The sequence below is a fragment of the Poromitra crassiceps genome (genome assembly GCF_964638095.1).
Source record: "Poromitra crassiceps genome assembly, chromosome: 4".
Lineage (NCBI taxonomy): Eukaryota > Metazoa > Chordata > Actinopteri > Beryciformes > Melamphaidae > Poromitra > Poromitra crassiceps.
Genome location: NC_139626.1, coordinates 21,735,089 through 21,752,217, shown reverse-complemented (window position 1 = coordinate 21,752,217; position 17,129 = coordinate 21,735,089). Strand labels below are relative to the sequence as shown.

Below are 17,129 nucleotides of genomic sequence, written 5' to 3'. Positions count from 1 at the left end.
ACGCCGTCGCTGTCATCGTTAATATCGACCAATCGGGTTCATCTTCTACGAGCCTCTGCTCTGCGTCTGAGTCAGTCGAAGGAAGCCTTGACCTCTGACCTCGGGCTTCGTCTGCCACTTGGCTGGCGCTCAGTTTTGGGAAGGTTACCCGGACGAGGCTCCTCCCCTTCCCGGCCCACGGGTCAGCGGGAGGCTCTGGTGCAGATCCATGTACAGATCTGGGATCAGTCGGGTGTACGCTCATCAGATTCTGCCCCCTACGGGAAACCTGACCTCACGCTGACCTCAGATTGGCATCTAAGGCTGTGGTCGGCGTACGCACTGAGAACTGGTCTGGTTGGAAGCTCTGGTGTTGCCGTCAGTCATATGGGAGAGTCGTACTCCTCCAGGAAGTCTCTCAGCGCGAGCGGGAGGTGCTCGGGGCGCGCCGGCCCCCCCAGCCCTACGTTGTTCAGCGTCCTCCTGCACAGGTGTTGCAGCGAGGAGAGCGAGGAGGAGAGCGGCCGCCGCAGCTCCAAGGGCACCCTCTCTCCCCCGGTGTGGATCAGATACACGTTGCCCCCGCCGGCAGCCCCCTCTATCGCCCCCTCTGGCCTCCCCATGTAGTGCGCTATGAGTTTCAGCACACAGTCGAACTGCGGCGGCTCGCGAGTGCTGCGGAGGTCGGGCTGCAGGAAGAAGCCGCCGCCCTCGCTGTGGATGCGCAGGTTCTTGGTGCCGCGGGCCGTCTGCACGGAGAGGGTGAAGAAGTGGTGGTGGTCGGACGAGTCCCGGACCAGGAAGGTGCCGGGGGACTCGGCGCGGAGCAGGGAGCTGGCCTCCCGCCCCCCCACGGCCCCCCAGTAGAAGCCACTCTCCTGGAGCTTACGCAGCGCACACATCACCTGCACAAGGAAGAGAGAAGCACGCCATCATTAAGTCATCAGTCACAGATTTAGTACAGGGACGATTCATAAATAAATCACCGGTTACAGCTATTAGTGATAATGTTGCACACGCTTTCGCCTGCAGCATGTGACTGACCTGCTGGTAGTGTGCGTGCGAGCTGAAGGGCTTGTAGCGATGGGGGGCAAAGCTCGACCCCGGACCCCTGCCGTCTGGGGTTGTCCCGCTGCTCATGGCGAGGGGGCTGCGTCGGCTGAGGGTTACCATGGCGCCATGGCCCCCTGCCTCTGCCTGCTGGTCGAGGGGCAGGGGGCCCAGAGCGGGGGGGTGAAGGAGGACAGGTGAGAGGGGGGCAGGGGTGGAGGGGAAGAAGGGAGGGGAAGGAAGAGAGGGAGAGAGGGGAGAGGGAGGCGGGGTCACACACCGGGTCCAGGGCCCCGGGGCAGGGGAGTCCGATGCATCCAGAGAGGGGCTGGGAGAGACCACCTAAACACAGCTGGGAGCAGGAAGATGGAGGAGAGATGAGACACAAAACTGTGACATGTCCATCCTTTATGTGATGCACACGTGTTGCAGTCCCCCCCCCCCCCCTTTTTGTAACTGGCACTCATACCCAAGAATGTGCAGTTGGCGGTTGCAAGCATGGACATCGGCTGTGCAACACTGGATATCTCGGCTTTACTCGCATGCAAGTTGCAGTTGTCATGACTGTGACAAATGCACAAGACAGGACAAGCGACTGGGTGGGTTATATTTATCCCGGGTTACTCGCTGGCTGGTGCACCGTGCATCCAGACAGCAACTGGATCCTGATTGCTTTCAATTGTCTTCGATCGGGCATCTCGCAACAGGGGATTTCAGAAACGGGGCCACTGTGATAGTGAATGAGTCCGGAGCGCTTTTCTCTCTCCCTTCAATAAATAACCCCATTGCCTTATCCCCGACTCAGCCACAGAGGCCCCTTTCTCCAGTTTCACTGTCCCGTCTAGCCTGCTCCGCTCTGATGGGCTGATAGACTACACAGCCTCGCCGTGCAGGACGGGACGGGACAGAGAGGCGGAGGGTGCTTATTGCTGTGTGTGTGTGAGAGAGAGAGAGGCGCCATAACGGAATAAGCCGATCCATCCACCATTTGGAAAATAATATTAAAATAATCCTAAAATTATACCTCTCCAGCACAGAAATATTGAATGTCCGGCTCAGCTATATGGAGCAAACGAATGCCCCTTGGCTGCAGTAGGCTAAATATGCACCAGCAGTCCGTATACAGAGAGCCTGAATAACAAACCCTGTAGAGCATTTTTGCACAATCCCACAATCTCTTTTGTGCCCTGCTTGAATAGGCTGCTTCGATATAACGTTAACGTTACAGCGAAGCGCCGCGGATGCTTTTTTTTTACAGTCTTAACTTACCTTGTAGATATTTTCCACCCGGCACCGGAGCCGCTCGTCGTAGTACGAGGATAAGATGTCCAAACTACCCGAGAGTAGTGCTAGATAGATGATTAACTCAGGCATTAAAATCCAGAAAGGGTCGCAGGCTGTGTGGGTTTTCTCCTCAGCGGAGGAATGTGGTGATCTCTCTGGGCCCAGTGAGCGGCTCTGTCTGGCTGGCTGTCTGTCCGTGTGGAGGCAGCAGGCAGGCAGGTTACTGGAGGTTGTTTCCAGTGAGTAAAGTCGATGTTCGTAAGGCTCCACCTCCTCCGTTCAGAGGTTCTTCCAGTAAACACACGCACGCACGCACACACACACACACACGCACACGCACACGCACACGCACACGCACACGCACACGCACACACACACACACACACACACACACACACACACACACACACACACACACACACACACACACACACACGCACACGCACACACACACACACACACGGACAGATACACACACATACACGTACGCACGCACTTGGCAGATTGCCAATAAATAATCAGTGTGACCTTTGCCGGACTGTTTCCTGGTATTGGTGGGTTCCCTTCTCGACAAGGTGAAAAAGTTAAAAGCAGAAAATATGGCAGAATGCAAAATATGATGTTAAATGATGATTCTGCACACGGCTGCAGAAAGAGATGAATGCAGAGCTGAACACTTGGCTGATATGTGGGAGCCACGTGCAGTCCAAAATGTTAATTTTGACAACAGGCTTAATTAAATATACCAATTTCATTTCCTTTTCAGCCTCCTTCCCTCTGCGTGACAGACAAGTAATTTCACAGACTACTGACGGGAAGTCTGCCCTGCTGAAGTGCCCTTGAGCAAGACACCGGTTCCAGTATCACGGGCGGCATCATGGGTGTGACAATTGGACCAGGGGCAATCATGTGCCACGAAAGGCCAATTAATTAATTACGAGATTCGACGATTAGAACTATATCACTCACGCTTATAGTAGGCTATATATGGTGAGGTACGCCTCTAATAGCCTAATTGATCACTGATAAAATAATTTATCTTGTCTCCTACCCTCGGAAATTTGATAGGAATAGGTTGAGAGTTTTGATAGCAAATGCAGAAATGTAGCCTATATACCTTATTAATTAAGCCTATGTAGGCTATACAATTTGTACAAAAACACCCTGGAAGTCCTAAACACACGCCACTCTCACAAGCCCAACAAACACGTGTTTAATGTACAACAATATCCATAGTCTTGCAACGACTGAAACCATATAAATAAAAATAAAACATTATTTTAAACAGTGAATTGACGACCCTGTTTGGTTAAATTAAATTTGAGTTACAATTTAGAGCTCGGCCACTAGAGGTCGCGTATAATTCATCATTTCGTGACCACAGACAGAGACAGACGAATAGCCGACAGTTCTTTGAATTGTATTGTATTGCTTTAGGCTGCTTTAAAAATGACAACAGTGGTAACTGTATATTGCTCAATGGAAGCCAACACCGCGCAGCAGTTGTCATTGTCTGTCTGTCACACAGACTGTGAACGCAGTGTGAGTGTAAACTTCAGGCGCTATCGATAAAGTTTATTCAAAACCAACCCACTGCAGCAATGGCGGCTCCCATGTCCTGGAGGAGGCTGGTGTACTCTATGTACACACCGGCCCTCGCCGGAGTCTTTACCCGAATATCTGACCGACTGTTTCGGGCACGGGACAGAAGGAGGGGGTAAGAGACACGGTTTGTCACGGGATAACACTGTCATGCTCCTGTAACGTCGTTTACGTTAGACAGTGACCGTGTGTCACGCGTCGTCCTGTTATGAAACAAGTCAAAGATGCCTTGCAGTTGTTGGAAAGATGTCCGTGCATGCATGGTGTGCTCGTTTTGCATTTTGACAAATCAGTGATGGGCTCAATAGAAAAAGCCAATATTCTGTAGCGTTATGTTTGCACATTTCTGTCCGACTAATCAGCCAATCTAGCACTGCATCTTTCAAGCGTATTTGGGAAATATCGCGATTGTTTACATAATATACCCTTTTCATGGGGGCCATTTTGTGTCGAAAAGGCAGGGTAAACACAAGCAAAACAGTAATGAGGGTTTCCAACTTGCAATCATGGAAGTTGGAAACCCCCATTAGTATTTTGCTTGCACCTGTGTTTACCCTGGCTTTTCGACACAAAATGGCCCGCGTGAAAATGGTATGTTAGATTAAGGGCTGTCACGTTATCTTCAACAACCATGAACAACTTTGTGTTGCTCCTGGCACGGTTCCTCGTTGTGACTTGTTTCTCTCACTCCCCAGGCAACAGACCTGCTGGTTCTCCGTCTAACCATCTAAGCAGGGACTGGTTTACACCTGGAATGCCAGGTGAAAGCAGTTGTGGAAGGATAGAAAACAAGGACCAGAATAGAAAACCACTGATCTGACGGATGCGGTTTAACTCTCCAAAGCTCAGATAAGCAGCAACTAATCACTTACATACTGGTCAGGTTTTTTATTTCCTCCCTAGTGGTTAACGAGTCACACGGGCTGGATCTACTAAGTTGACACCAGGCTTGAGTTCAGCACTGCCAACATGTAGCAAACGGTTTATTTCAACGGAAACGGTGGTCCTCACTGTTGTCTGACACAAGCAGTGGATCCACTGTGTGCACTGCCTCTTTAAACGGCAGGGTTTATACACATCGCTGCTGATTGGGTGGGTAACACCTCCGACACGCCCACAAAACGAGAGGCAACATACATCAAAGCCTGTTGAAAACCGTTGCAAACAGTTTAGAGGAAATGTGACATTCAACCCGTAAAACGGAGCACATGGTGCAAAACGTGCACCGCCGTTTCTGGGTTGAACGTCATGTTTGTACAAAACGGTGTGCAACAGGCTGCGAGATACGTTGTCACTTGTCTTGTTTGGTGGGTGGGTCAGAGGTGTTACCCTATCAGCAGCCAGGTGTCTATAAATCCCCCTGTTTAAAGAGGCACATATGGCACAGTGGATCCAACAGATAGGTGTAACGCTTCCATCACACAACAGGGTGTTCAAAGCACTGCCGTTTCCGTTTAAATACATGGTTTGCTACATGTTGTCGGGCTGAACTCAATCCAGGTGTAGCTCATTAACCACCAGGAAGGAACCAAAACCAGCTACAGACCTCGAGGACCTGAATAGAAGACATTCATGCTTGTCGACGTATACAATTTTTAGTTTTTTTTCCTCTTAACACCTAAACCAGGTTTCTGCATACCGTAACCCAAAATGGCACAAGGGAAAGTAACATCACATACTGCGTTTTGGGAAATGCCTGTGACGATAGATAGAAATTACTTTATGACGGAGATTAAGAGTGACTTTCCCAGTAGCTGAAGGCGTGTAGACTTGTTGGATGCTGTGGTCGAGGGGAACGAGGGCATACACATGGAAATTAGTACTTTTCTATTTTTCCATGTTGCAATATCAGTTATCGGTATTATCTGAATTTTCAGAGAGGAAACAATGAGGTAAATCTATGATTTATGCGCTTTTCCAAATGTTCTGGAAATAAAGAAATCCATTCGTTTTTCAAATTCACAGTGTTTACATGTGTTTTTCAACATGTACAAAAATTATTATAGAAATGTGTTTTATACAGATCATATCGACATCGGTAAATATCGGTTATCGGCCATAACAGCAATGTTAAGATCGGTTCTCGTATCGGCCAATATCTTCATATTGGTGCATCACTAGTTTTTGGTGAATGCATTTTGGTTCATGGCCTTCATCAGGGTTTGAATGAGGACATACAGAAACGAGATGCCACAGGTTAGGTTATGTTCCAATGGTTATTATGAAGACGTAACTGTGTTTCAGAGAGAGAGAAAGACACGTTTGGTGTTCTTTAATAAAACATCTTGCTTAAAGACACCTTACAACCACCCACAGTAACCGAAAACCCCAGGCACTCAAACAACACTCACTCTCCAAGAAACCACAAGCACATGCGCACACGCACACGCACACGCACACGCACACGCACACGCACACGCACACACACACGCACACACACACACACACACACACACACACACACACACACACGTGTGAGAGAGAGAGAGAGAGAGAACAGACGGCATTCAGTCTGTCACATGCTTCAAATCAGGCCAGAGGAATCTAAATGCACACACACAGCTTGCAGTAAATTACCAAATAGCTCCTCTATTCATTGCAGTTTTCTATTTAGCATTAACTTATACTCTAACCTCATTAAATCTCAGGACTGAAACTGTCTCAGTTATCCTCAAATCACAGTTCTCTGTGCTGAAATGAAAAGCTTGAACAGTGATCATATCATTTCAGATGGTGCTGCGTATCTTCTGTCACTCTCACACTATCTTATCTTTGACCGCTTACGGTAACTTTGAAAGAGAGGTCTATTAGATCTTCACAGGCCTACTACTAAACTATACTCCTTTAGCCAACCTTTGTAGTTTGCCCCGTCGTAAAAAGATCATTCAGCCTGAGCTATAGACAATGAGGAAGTTCTCTTATACACAATAGTTAAAGTTATGCCTTCTGTTTAATCTTGGTGTCTTTATGACCGGCAGCCTTGACAAGGGGAAATCCCGTTTTCTTTGTTTTGCTGCAGAACTCCCAGCACAGTGAATGAATGAACGAATGAATTTATTAGAGAGAAAAAAACAATACTATACACTAACAGCAATAGGCATGCAGTATAAAATAACTCATCAAGGATATCACAATAAAGTTGTTGAACTTCTTTCCATTGTGGTCGTGAGGTCTTGGCAACCTGAAAAAGGAATGACACTACAATACACAATAATACAATACAATGCTACACATGAAAAAACATCAGTAAGGAACAATCAAGAATAAGAAGGAGATAGAAATCAACACAAGATCGAAAACCAGTCCAAGAAAGGCTTTGCACTGCGTGCGTGTGTGCGTGCGTGTAATGTGATTTCTCCTGTTTGCTCTGACGCCTTCTCTCAGACGCTTTGTGTGGGTTACATCCAAACATAGACCCATACTGGCTGTGTGCTATGTTGTTTTCAGACCCTGAACTTGATTCATACCAACCAGCCTGCCTGAGGGTCTCAGCTATGTCTACACCCTTTCTTTATTGAATGTGGTCGTTATTGTCAGACCAAATAGTGCGATTGTGTAGCAGAGAGAAACAAGGACAGAGGGTGAACTCAAGGAGACAGACGGAGAAACCACACTACATGAAAACCTCATGGGTTCTGTGTCTGGCTTTCAAGGTTTGCGAGGTTGTGTGTGCTTACAAGTATCAGTGTCCCTGCGTCAACAGCTGAATCACTCATTGTTTGAAATCCTAAAAAAAACACCGTACTGTAGGCAACAGTCACCGAGTGCAGATTGTGTGCCACACTGGTGGATCAGCAGACACGGGCCTGCCATGTTGTGGGTTCGAATCTGGTTCACTTTTACAAGGCGTCCCCATCCCCTCTCACACCTTCTGTCAGTGATTCTCTGTACTACCCAGTAAAGCAGACCATCCCCTCTCACCTTCTGTCAGTGTTGACTCTCTGTACTACCCAGTAAAGCAGACCATCCCCTCTCACACCTTCTGTCAATGACTCTCTGTACTACCCAGTAAAGTAGACCATCCCCTCTCACTCCTTCTGTCAGTGACTCTCTGTACTACCCAGTAAAGCAGACCATCCCCTCTCACTCCTTCTGTCAGTGACTCTCTGTACTACCCAGTAAAGCAGACCATCCCCTCTCACACCTTCTGTCAATGACTCTCTGTACTACCCAGTAAAGTAGACCATCCCCTCTCACTTCTTCTGTCAGTGACTCTCTGTACTACCCAGTAAAGTAGACCATCCCCTCTCACACCTTCTGTCAATGACTCTCTGTACTACCCAGTAAAGTAGACCATCCCCTCTCACTCCTTCTGTCAGTGACTCTCTGTACTACCCAGTAAAGCAGACCATCCCCTCTCACACCTTCTGTCAATGACTCTCTGTACTACCCAGTAAAGCAGACCATCCCCTCTCACACCTTCTGTCAGTGACTCTCTGTACTACCCAGTAAAGTAGACCATCCCCTCTCACTCCTTCTGTCAGTGACTCTCTGTACTACCCAGTAAAGTAGACCATCCCCTCTCACACCTTCTGTCAGCGTTGACTCTCTACTACCCAGTAAAGCAGACCATCCCCTCACACCTTCTGTCAGTGACTCTCTGTACTACCCAGTAAAGTAGACCATCCCCTCTCACACCTTCTGTCAGTGACTCTCTGTACTACCCAGTAAAGCAGACCATCCCCTCTCACACCTTCTGTCAGTGACTCTCTGTACTACCCAGTAAAGTAGACCATCCCCTCTCACACCTTCTGTCAGCGTTGACTCTCTACTACCCAGTAAAGCAGACCATCCCCTCACACCTTCTGTCAGTGACTCTCTGTACTACCCAGTAAAGTAGACCATCCCCTCTCACACCTTCTGTCAGTGACTCTCTGTACTACCCAGTAAAGCAGACCATCCCCTCTCACACCTTCTGTCAGTGACGCTCTGTACTACCCAGTAAAGCAGACCATCCCCTCTCACACCTTCTGTCAGTGACTCTCTGTACTACCCAGTAAAGCAGACCATCCCCTCTCACACCTTCTGTAAGTGACTCTCTGTACTACCCAGTAAAGCAGACCATCCCCTCTCACTCCTTCTGTCAGTGTTGACTCTCTGTACTACCCAGTAAAGCAGACCATCCCCTCTCACTCCTTCTGTCAGTGTTGACTCTCTGTACTACCCAGTAAAGCAGACCATCCCCTCTCACTCCTTCTGTCAGTGTTGACTCTCTGTACTACCCAGTAAAGCAGACCACCCCCTCTCACCTTCTGTCAGTGTTGACTCTCTGTACTACCCAGTAAAGCAGACCATCCCCTCTCACTTCTTCTGTCAGTGACTCTCTGTACTACCCAGTAAAGTAGACCATCCCCTCTCACACCTTCTGTCAATGACTCTCTGTACTACCCAGTAAAGCAGACCATCCCCTCTCACACCTTCTGTCAGTGACTCTCTGTACTACCCAGTAAAGCAGACCATCCCCTCTCACACCTTCTGTCAGTGACTCTCTGTACTACCCAGTAAAGTAGACCATCCCCTCTCACACCTTCTGTCAGCGTTGACTCTCTACTACCCAGTAAAGCAGACCATCCCCTCACACCTTCTGTCAGTGACTCTCTGTACTACCCAGTAAAGTAGACCATCCCCTCTCACACCTTCTGTCAGTGACTCTCTGTACTACCCAGTAAAGCAGACCATCCCCTCTCACACCTTCTGTCAGTGACTCTCTGTACTACCCAGTAAAGCAGACCATCCCCTCTCACACCTTCTGTCAGTGACTCTCTGTACTACCCAGTAAAGTAGACCATCCCCTCTCACACCTTCTGTCAGCGTTGACTCTCTACTACCCAGTAAAGCAGACCATCCCCTCACACCTTCTGTCAGTGACTCTCTGTACTACCCAGTAAAGTAGACCATCCCCTCTCACACCTTCTGTCAGTGACTCTCTGTACTACCCAGTAAAGCAGACCATCCCCTCTCACACCTTCTGTCAGTGACTCTCTGTACTACCCAGTAAAGCAGACCATCCCCTCTCACACCTTCTGTCAGTGACTCTCTGTACTACCCAGTAAAGCAGACTACCCCCTCTCACCTTCTGTCAGTGTTGACTCTCTGTACTACCCAGTAAAGAAGTCGTCCTCTCTTTCAGGTCATCGGTGCTGCTGCTGGCCCCGCTGCTGGCAGAAGCCGACCCGGCCCCAGCCCGCGTCTCCAGGCCTGCGGGTTCGGCCGGAGCTCAGGGCACAGACGGCCTCCATGCCCGCTTCCGATGGATGGCAGAGCATGTACCTGCCTTCCGGGTGCCAGGCGCCAACATCCACATCCTCACCTCCCCGGACCAGTTCTACCAGGCTATGAAGGTGGGTGGCGTGGTAGGGAGCTGTGTCAAGTCAATGATCTTTTTGGTTCACCTGCCATGGGCTGGTAAACTGAAAATAATTACCTGCCGAGAGCAATTTTTACATGTGCAGTGTCGGATTTGGTACAATTTGGACTAGGGATGGGTACCAAACACCGGTATTATTTGGTACCGGTTCCTGATTGGTTTGTACCAGGAGTATTGATAAGGTCCTGGATGTTCGGTGCAGCTATCAGATTTTTTTTTTTTTTTTTTTTACTGTTTCCTAACTATGACGAAGCGGCACCAGGCGTTTGATGGTGCGTGTTTACATTCCTGTCCTGTCACTACGCTTGTGTCACGTTTAAAATATTTAAAAGATCAGTAGTATATTTTGGAAGAAAACTAGTTTTATGATAGGAGGCATCGTGCTGTCGAATCACACAACAGAGTCTGATAAAGCAAGCGACTGTCCTGTGATGAATCACACAACAGAGTCTGATAAAGCAAGCGACTGTCCTGTGATGATTCTGTCCTGTGATGATTCTGAGACAGAAGAGGTATTGGAAGAGGTCCAACACTGGCTGCAAAACATGTGCCTGTTGCTAAATACAAAAAAAACTGTATGCATGATGTTCAGCAAACGACCAGTTGGTATCACAAGGTCCAATGTGTTCCTGGGGGGGGGGGATTGGAATTGGTCTCCCATTTCAAGTACTGTGGAAGAATTTTTGGATGACGCATGCATGGAATAGGTGAAATAGGCGTTTAGGCATTTCTAGGTAAAGTGGTCAACAACAAGGTCCCTGAGGGACGATTAGCTAGGTGGTGTGGTTTCCTTTCATTGTGGGAACTTGGGCTTTGCGTGCAAAGCTGCCTATAAATGTTCATGTGTGGTTATAATTAAACAGATCCATATCTTCACAGCGACTGAGAAGGTGTCCTATTTATTTCGACATATTCGTATAGAATTATCCACGACAGTACCTCGGAGTCATTTTGATCTCGAACCTTTCCTTCAAGAAACACATCAAAAAAATGAAAAGCACAATTAATTTTAACTTAGTTAATTTTAGACAAATCCGGCCTTTCTTAACAGTTGATGCAGCTAAAACATATCTTCACTGCATGATTTTCTCTCACATTGAATACTGCTTCACAAACTGGTCATTTGCAGGTGCCACTGTCATAAAACCTATTGAACAGCTGTATTACAGAGCCATCAAGGCATTTGCTAGAAAACCTTTGTCATACCACCACTGTAACATTCTGGAACAACATCAATTCCTGAGCTTTGAAAATCTCAAGGTCTTAAAGAGTGCCTGTTTCTTCTTCAAATGCCTACATGGACTAGCTCCCCCTCCGTTACAGGAATTCATCCCAAAAAATAGACTCACTGGACTCGGCACTAGATCAGACACCAGGGGTGATTGTAAGGTCCATCGTAGAATGACCACGTTTGGTCAAAATGTCCTATCGATAAAAGGCAGCCAAATATGGAATAGTCTCCCCGTCTCCATAAGGGACACCCCCACCCTTGCCGTTTTTAAAGGTACACTTAAAAAATGGCTGAAAACAAACCAGTCATGTGTCCACAGGTAGTATGTTTTTCTTCTCTTTTTTGTGTGTATTATTATTATGTATTTTTATTTTTCTAAGTGTAATTGCTGCCATGTATTTTAGAGTGTTTTGTTGCTACTCATGTTTTACGTAGTTTTAGAGTGTACTGCTGCTACCTATGTTCTATGTATGTTTTTATTATGTTCTACGTTTTACGCTCTATGTTTTTTGTGTTTTATGTTTTATGGGGACAACGGATGGAAATTAGCCTCGTGCTAAATCCGGCAATTTTTACACTTTTACTATGTTCCAGGTTTTACTATCTGTTCTGTGGTTTCTGTGTTCATTAATTTTGCACTGTCCCGTCCAAATAAACGAAAAAAAAAAAAAAAAAAAGCGCCTCGGGTTCACCATGACGCACAAACGTCACGGTGCTTTACTGAACCTGACTAACTCTGATCGGTATCGGTATAGATCAAATCCAAACGATACCCATCGCTAATTTGGACACTTTCGAGATTAATAAACTTTTAATAAACAAACGAGCAACGCTCTCTGCAGCGGCGGACAGGGCGAACAGCGCTCTGTGCAGCAGTGGTGCGAACGGGCACTGCACTAGTAATTCTTTTATATTTATGTATGGAATCGGGTGCTGTCTGAAGCGGTGATGTGATTGGCTCAGGGTCAGGCAGAGTACAGTGGTCAGCAGAGACCATATCATAGAGGCATGTAAATACTGTATTATCATCTCGAACAACAGTGCGGCAGGTGAATAAATCATTGCCAGCTTCATTTTGAAACAGTCATATAGTCACTGAATTTATTTATTTAAGATTTATTTGACAGGGACAATACACATCAATCCACACTCTAGTTCACACTACAGTGTAAATGTGTCAGATTTAGCCAAGAGGCTAATTTGCATCTGTAGTCCCTGGACAAGTTAACAATATGGTCAACAGGTCACAGTATAACAATAAAACAATTAAAATGAAAAACAAAACAATATCAAGTCAACAATATAGCAATTATGATGAAAAACAAAGCAATGGGTTAGAAACAATGTGGGATTAAAAATACAGAGTGAGAGCAATGTCCACACATACAGTAGATAGATGACAGTGGTGCACTGTCATCTATCTAGAAATGAGTACAACTCTGGTGTTCTTTAAGCCAATTTTTTAAAGTATTTTTAAATAGTCCAAATGTTGGGCAGCTCCTTAAATTGAGAGGCAGACTGTTCCAGTACTGTGTGGCTCGGACAGAGAAAGCTGAACGACTAAAAGTGCTCCCTCTAAATGGAACCACACATTCCCCTCTTGAGACTGACCTCGTGAGTCTGGTGTTATTTTTTATTACGACAAACTGATTCATTGGTGGAGGGGCAAGTCCATGCAGGATTTTAAAAACAAGACAGGCATCATTGTATATTTTAAGTCTGTCCAGGGTGAGTAAGTTATACTTTTTAATGATGTGACAGTGGTGGTAACGGCGGGGCTTCTTGTCCAAGATCTTTATTGCTTGCTTATAAAGGGACTGGAGTTGGTGAGAGGTTGATGATCCTGCTTGTGACCAGCTAGTTATACAGTATGATAGGTGGGAAATAATCATTGCATTCATGTAAAGCAGGGCTGCTTCTGTTGACAGGAAAGGACGGATGAATCGGAAGTTGGCGAGGCCAAACTTCACTGTATGGGTGATCTTTTTTATGTGTTTTTTAAATCTTAAGTTGGAGTCCAGAGTGATGCCGAGGTATTTAAAATCAGATACTACTTTAAGTTTTTCACCATCGATGAACACATCCGGCTGATGGGCCTCTGTCGTTCTTTTGGAGAAAAACATGCAGACGGTTTTGTTGACATTCAGGTGCAAGTGTGATTGGTGCAGCCAGTTGGAGACGTTGATCAGTGCTTCAGAGAGTTTGCATGCAGCCTGTTGACGATTTTTTGCGTGAGTATAGAGAACGGTGTCATCGGCATACATTTGGAGACTGACAGATGGGCATGAAGATGGGAGATTGTTTATGTATAAACTGAAAAGGAGTGGGCCCAGTATGGATCCTTGGGGAACACCTGTATCCACAGTGAGGGCCGCTGACAAAGTGTCTCCTATGCGGACAGCTTGTTTTCTTTTGAATAAATACGAGGTCATCCAATTAATGGAATACTCTCTCCCTGCATGTCCCTCTGCTACTGCTACAGCCTCTCCCGTTGTGAATGTGGCTGTTGCTTATGCTGCGTTCGGATGATGTGGCCATGTTCGAGCGACTTCATGTTGGACTTGGAAGTGTTCATGAAAGTGATGCACTGATACAGTATTTCTTTTTCCATCCTCCTCCCTCACTCCCTTACCACTCACCACTGTTAGTTTTGATATATATTCTTTACTAGAAAAATGCATTTAAATAATAATTAAACACTTAATTAAACACACAAAAAATATTCTGTGGGGAACATGCCCTTAAACTCACCTAGTTATAATGCATCTTCATGTTTTGTCACCTTTTTGACCCTGTGTGTGTGTGTGTGTGTGTGTGTGTGTGTGTGTGTGTGTGTGTGTGTGTGTGCGCACGCGCGTGCGTGCGTGCGTAAAAATGCTACACATAGCACACATGTCAGGATTCCAGTGAGTTCATCATGATGTGTGTTGTATGCAAATTCTGTCTTGGCTGTGGGTAAATTAAATACATTTACATAATATGAGTGTGTGAGTGGTAAAAGAATTCCCAGAACCAGGTGGAAAGGTTGTTAAAATTACATTCTATTAGATGTATTTATAGATCATTCATACCTCTAAGCTCTAACACACACACACACGCACGCACGCGCGCACACACACACATACACCTCATTCTGAATCTGAACTTCTTAAGTCGCTTCTGTCACCTGCCAAATGCTATTTTTGCCGTTTGTGTGCAACAACATGTGACAGGCAGGAATGTTGTATTTACTTTCTGCATAGCATTTCATAATGCCAGTCATGCATGAGCAGAACCCTCATACCCCTATATATTCACAATGTACAGTTATAGTTTTGTGTTGTTTATTTTGGCAACAGTTAACAAAAGCTTTTTAGAATGTCACCAAGTCCTTTGCTATTGAGGCATAAAAAGAGTGACAGCTTCTTCTTCTTTTCCCCTTTCAGGCACGCATCAAGACGGCTAAGAGGCGAGTGGTGATGGCCTCGCTGTATCTGGGGACAGGTCCGCTGGAGCAGGACCTGGTCAGAATAGTTCATACATCATGTTGCATTCTGTAACCTTTATTTGTCATGGTCACAAAGCAAGTTTAAGAACAACGAAATTGAAGCAATCCCCTAGGTGCGTTTAGACAAGACAATAAGTTAGGTAATAAAGATAAGGTATAAAAGTAACGAGGTACACGAGGTGTGTGTGTGTGTTTAGGTTTTCTGGCTGTAAGGAGAGCGATGTTTAACATGTGATAGCCAGCAGTTCGTCATGCTTGGAAAGCCGAGCGTAACAAAATTGAACCGAGGGCAAAGCGCAGTCTGGACAGATGCTCACATTCAGCTCTTTCTTCACCGTCTTCTTAACCGGTTTGAACACCAGACAAGGTCACTGACAGCAAAGAGCACAGACAAGCCTGTCATGCTTAGCTAAAGAGACTGGGATCTCTAACCTCGTGGTGTGATGATGAATTAGCAAAACGCTGTCCAATAAACAAGTTGCATCTTAACCAGCTCAGTGGCCTTGTGGTTTGAGTGTCCGCCCTGAGACTGGGAGGTTGTGAGTTCGATCCCTGGCCGAGTCATACCAAAGACTATAAAAATGGGACCCATTTGCCTCCCTGCTTGGCACTCAGCATCAAAGGGTTGGAATTGGGGGGTTAGATCACCAAATGATTCCCGAGCGCGGCACTGCTGCTGTTCACCGCTCCCCCAGGGGATGGGTGAAATGCGGAGAACAAATTTCGCACACTCAGGTGTGTGACAATCGTTGGGACTTTACCTTTACCTTATCTGAGTCCATGTGACTTTTGTTTTCATGCCCTGGTTTGCTTGTAATTGGGCCAACTTAACCCAAGCCAACTATGGTTTGGACTACAGAAAACAAACCTTACCCTAAGTAATGATACTCAGGTCTAGTGCACGATCTGATTTCACCAGACAGTTGTTCCTGGATCAACATTTCTTCCTAGTATGGGCCGGAAGAACCTCATTTGATTGGTCGCCATGTCGTGGATAATTCTATATGAATATGTCGAAATAAATAGGACAACCTCTCAGTCGCTATGAAGATATGAATCTGTTTAATTATAACCACACATGAGCATTTGTAGGCAGCTTTGCACGCAAAGCCCAAGTTCCCACAATGAAAGGAAACCACACCACCTAGCTAATCGTCCCTCAGGGACCTTGTTGTTGACCACTTTACCTAGAAATGCCTAAACGCCTATTTCACCTAATCCATGCATCACCATGCATCCAAAAATTCTTCCACAGCCACAATTGCGAAATGTAGTTAAGATTAGGGTGTGAAAAAAGTGCAGCTCAGCGTGTGCTTGGTCCTATAGCTTAATGGATAAGGTGCGCGCCTTCCAATCTGAGGACTGGGGTTCGACTCCGGACTAGACCCACTAGACATTACGTAGACCCACTAGACATTACGTTTAGGCAAGTACAACAATGTTGTTAGGGTTTGGGTCTGGTCGTTGTTAGATAAGAAAACCCTAATCTTAACCACATCTTTTTTACTTGTCGCACATTTTCAGGAAGAAGCAATTGCGGTGACCAATCAAATGAGTTTGGGGCGGGGTTTTCCCGGCCCATACTAGGAAGAAATGTTGGTCTGATAGGGCTTTCACACCGGTAGGGCTCCGTGCCGGTTCCGGTTCCAGAACCCTAATCTGAACTGGCCGGCGTGTTCAGACCGAAAAAATAATTGGTTCGGAACCTGAAAAGTTGGTTCTCAGCGGAACCAAAAAATAGTTGGTTTTCCTTGAGAACCGTGACATCATCAGTGGGCGTGTCTCTTTCTAGGCTGTGAAAACGAGCAGGAAGGAGAAGAAGGCAGTGACAACATGAAGAAAAATAATTTGCAGTGGTCTCCTGAGGAAACCAAATGTTTAGTGGCGATTTGGGCATCTACCGAATCTCAAGAAAAGCTAGAAAGCAGTACAAGAAAGAGCAAGTCATATGCCGAACTTGCAGAAGAGAGGGCCAAGGCTGGGTTCACTCGAACGCCAGACTAAATAATTAATAAACTTAAAAAAAAAAAAAAAAAACTGAAGAAGGACTACCGAATAATGTCCTCCCACTTTGGTTCCGCTTAAACTGGTGTGAACACGGGCTGGTTCGCCAGAAAGCACCAAGGTTC

The 17,129-nt window shown here is 46.3% G+C and overlaps 2 protein-coding genes across 2 annotated transcripts in view; one reads left to right on the top strand and one right to left on the bottom strand.

The window, feature by feature from the left end:
• LOC310774794 (suppressor of cytokine signaling 3-like) overlaps window positions 1–2,456 on the bottom strand; it is a 3,221-nt gene extending 765 nt beyond the window's left edge. The window contains exons 1-3 of the mRNA XM_083634933.1: window positions 2,299–2,456; window positions 1,024–1,381; window positions 1–884 (exon numbers count right to left, since the gene is read on the bottom strand). The exon at window positions 1–884 is cut by the window's left edge and continues 765 nt beyond it. Coding sequence (XP_083491059.1) covers window positions 363–884; window positions 1,024–1,152 — 651 coding nt within the window. The 5' untranslated portion in view covers window positions 1,153–1,381; window positions 2,299–2,456 and the 3' untranslated portion in view covers window positions 1–362. The remainder of the gene's footprint in view (window positions 885–1,023; window positions 1,382–2,298) is intronic.
• A 1,458-nt stretch (window positions 2,457–3,914) lies between these two features.
• Window positions 3,915–17,129, top strand: part of pgs1 (phosphatidylglycerophosphate synthase 1) — a gene marked incomplete at its 5' end in the record, with an annotated part of 29,780 nt that continues 16,565 nt past the window's right edge. The window contains 3 exons of the mRNA XM_083635446.1: window positions 3,915–4,030; window positions 10,046–10,256; window positions 14,939–15,016. Of these exons, the coding sequence (XP_083491572.1) occupies window positions 3,915–4,030; window positions 10,046–10,256; window positions 14,939–15,016 (405 nt within the window). The remainder of the gene's footprint in view (window positions 4,031–10,045; window positions 10,257–14,938; window positions 15,017–17,129) is intronic.